At 29.5% G+C, this 3,589-nt stretch overlaps 1 protein-coding gene across 1 annotated transcript in view; it reads right to left on the minus strand.

Annotated features, from left to right (window-relative positions):
* Positions 1 to 854: 854 nt before the first annotated feature.
* Positions 855 to 3,589, minus strand: part of LOC117179017 — a 10,506-nt gene continuing 7,771 nt past the window's right edge. Inside the window, exon 4 of the mRNA XM_033370642.1 lies at positions 855 to 1,184. Within this exon, the coding sequence (XP_033226533.1) occupies positions 939 to 1,184 (246 nt within the window). The 3' untranslated portion in view covers positions 855 to 938. The remainder of the gene's footprint in view (positions 1,185 to 3,589) is intronic.

A 3,589-nucleotide genomic window follows, 5' to 3' on the forward strand; every position in this document is an offset into this window, starting at 1 on the left:
AAAACTTTGGTTAAAAGTTATTCTATTTTTAGTTGAAAATGTATCGGTTTGAGATTAACATTAAACTATTTATTAAAAATCCGCCTTTCGTTGGTAGAAGAGTAATGTCATTAATTGAAAATTGATCTTTTTGGTTAAAAATTAATTTCTTTATTTAAAAATTTATTTTACTAACTGAAAATTTAGGTATTTTTTTGGTAAAAATTGATCTTTTTAGTTAAAAATTTATCGCTTTAGTTGAAAATTCACTGTAACTATTCCATTTTTTGTGGAAAATTGACCTTTTTCGGAAGCAATGTAATACTTTTTGTTGAAATATGTTCTGTTTTGCAGAAAATTGAGTAAAATACTTTATCAATGTGATTAGAAATTAATTTCTTTTCACTTGGATATTAATTTTTAAAACTGAAGACGAAACTTTTCCATTTTTGCTTGAAAATTTATATTTTTAGTTAAAAATGAATTAATTTTACTTGATACTCTTTTTTTAAATTTACTTTTCTAACTGCAAATTGAAATATTTTAGATTTGATTCATACATTTATTTTTGTCAGTTGATAATTTATATATTTTATTAAAACTGTATCTTTTTTCGCAAAAAAATTCCTCTTTTGGGACTAAAATTAAACTATTTTGTTGAGAATCCATTTTATTGGTTTAAAATCAATTTTTTTAAACAATTAATTAAAAATCATATAAATTTTATCTTCCTATTTATTGAATCCTAAAGCTATCATAGTGTATTTTCAAATAACATACCTATTTACACATATTTTATACATAAAAATAGATTTTTTCCAGAAAATTTTTTTTTAATAGGGATCTACTTTTTGGTTTTAGATATAAGCAACAAATATCTTTGCAGTCTCAGTCAAACTTTCAGTCCTTTCAGTTTATTTTTTACACATTGATTTTTTTTTACATTCATAATTTTGTTTTTAATTAATTAAAGCATCGTTATTTTTTTCGGCAAGGTCCTTGGTGTAATCTAAATTTCCTTTAGCGTTTTCTAGATCATTGACAATGGATACTTTAATAAACTGAATTTCTTCAGGTTCTGTTGATATTTTCGAAGTAGAATCATATTCTTTGTTTGGCTCAATTTCTTCTTTTTGTATTGCTACTGTTAGTTTTTTTACATCATCTTTGATCGTTTCTGGAATTATTTCTGGAACCTTGTGTATCTAAAAAATCAATAAAAAATAGGTTTAATTAATCGTAAATACTTATATTTATTTTATTTATATATTTATTTTTTTCTTTAATTTTCACAAGACATATAAAATGATTGAATATGTGAAAAATAAAACAGTGGAGACAAATTTGGAATACCAAAGTTGTTTATGTTATTAAAAATATCGAGTTCTTACCTTTTCAAATTTTCACTTGCATGAAAAAATGCCTTCAATATTGCATTTTTCTTTTTAAAAAACTATTCTAACATGCGGTAAAAGCAGTTTAAAACAAAATTCTTTTCCTTTTTATTTTTCTCTAAAATTACGAGCGTTATTAACTGCATATTCGGAGACGAATATTTTAGTTTTTTTGCGATGGACATTTGTTTGTAACTTTTTTTACCTTGAACGCATTTTATGGGCAGTTTTTCAGTTTACTTTTCAAAAATAAAGGTTTTTTTTTTCATTTTTCTCTTCAATTGCGAACTTTAGAAACTAAAATATTGGAAAAAATAATTATTTCTTGCAATCGATATTTTTTTACCTTTGCTCATGAAAAATTACTAATGTGCCTCCTAAAGTTCATAATTTCAAAAAAAATTCAGAAACTTTTGTATTCTTAGTCTTCCATTTTCAAAAATTTAAAAACTAGTTATATTAAATTTTTTCTTTAAAAAAATAATTAAGAATAATAATTAAGAGTGGTCCTAAGTCGGCACTGTAGACATGGACGTAATTTACGCTCGGAGGAGTCCTGGACAAGAAGGCGACAGGCGCTCGAGAGCGAATAAAAGTATTGTCCAGGCTGTGACGTCAGGTATCAAAAATGAATTTCGAAATTTGAAAAAACCAAAAATATAATTAGATAGCTCTTGAAAAATGAACCTGAGTCTCCATTTACAGTTTTTCTCTCGGGCTGCAAATTTTCCAGTAAATAAATAAAAACTGACTTTTTTCAAATTGAAAAAACCATGTTTTTTCACATTGAACTCACCGTAAGTAATTTGTTTATCAACCAATTAACAAATTTCTTTTTGTGTTTTATTCTTGACACTCTTGCGGAGGCTACAGTGTCCAATAAGGGTCAAAAGTAAATTTCTAATGTCTTTTTTTAATCCGAATGGAAAACCACGTTTTTAGACTTTCACATTAAAAAAGTGGCCAACTTTTTGGAAAATCGCAATTCGATTTGATTCTTAATTCCATATTTACAGCGAGTTTGTTACGAGCTCGCGACGCGACACCACAGGATTTTTCAGGGGAAGGCGCCGGAAAGCTGACTAGTGCGAGCGAGTGGACAAAACAAAAGATCGGCAAGGACAATGTTTCAGGCTTCAGGCGGCGTCCCCTAGAAAATCTTGTGGTGTCGCGTCGCGAGCTCATAATAAACTCGCTGTAATTATGGAACTAAAAATCAAATCGAATTGAGATTTACCAAAAAGTTGGCCAATACATTGGCGAAAAATTCGTTCGCTTGAAGTTTGTCGTAGCTCAAACTTCCTCGCTCACTTTTTTAATGTGAAAGTCTAAAAACGTGGTTTTTCATTCGGATTAAAAAAACCTTAGAAATTAAAATTTGACCCTTTTTGGAAACTGTAGCCTCCAATATAGTGTCATGAATAAAACTCAAAAAGAAATTTGTTAATTAGTTGATAAACGAATTACTTACGGCGAGTCGAATGTGAAAAACATGGTTTTTTCAATTAAAGAAAAGTCAGTTTTTATTTATATACTGGAAAAAATTGCAGCCCGAGAGAAAAACTGTTAATGGAGACTCGGGTTCATTTTTCAAGAGCTATCTAACTATATATATTTTTTTTCTTCAAATTTTGAATTTCACTTTTGATACCTGACGTCACAGTCTGGACAATACTTTTACTCGTTCTCGAGCGCCTGTCGCCTTATTGTCCAGAACTCCTCAATTGTCACTTTAATTTTCGCTTGACAAAGTAAGCGGGGTATAAATTTTTCGTGGAAACGGAATTCCATTTTTTTTATTCTTATGAAGCAGCTACAGGTGTGTGAATAGCTCGAAAAGCACAACCGAATGAGGCCGTTGGCTTCTGAGTTCCGCGTGCTTTCGCCTGATAAAGTCAAGTTTTTATTCAGAATAGTTTCGTATGCGTAATAGCATGCAATGCGTAAACATTGGTAGTGGTCCTGAGTCAGCACCTTTTTTTTATTACTTTCATTGCTCTTTTCGTGTTATTTTATTTTTTGTATTTCAATTTTGTGTCACTCGTCTGTTGTTATTTTTTTTTTAGTTTGGTTCTGGTTTGACTACATGTTATTTTTCTCTACCACTTGTCCTTTTATTCGCTGTGAGCCGCGCTCGTGTCGCCACCTAGCGGATTTGAAAGTTAATATCGGGCGTGTGTATTTACATGAGACTACATGGGCAATAATACAAAAAT

The sequence above is a fragment of the Belonocnema kinseyi genome, chromosome 8 (genome assembly GCF_010883055.1).
Source record: "Belonocnema kinseyi isolate 2016_QV_RU_SX_M_011 chromosome 8, B_treatae_v1, whole genome shotgun sequence".
NCBI lineage: Eukaryota > Metazoa > Arthropoda > Insecta > Hymenoptera > Cynipidae > Belonocnema > Belonocnema kinseyi.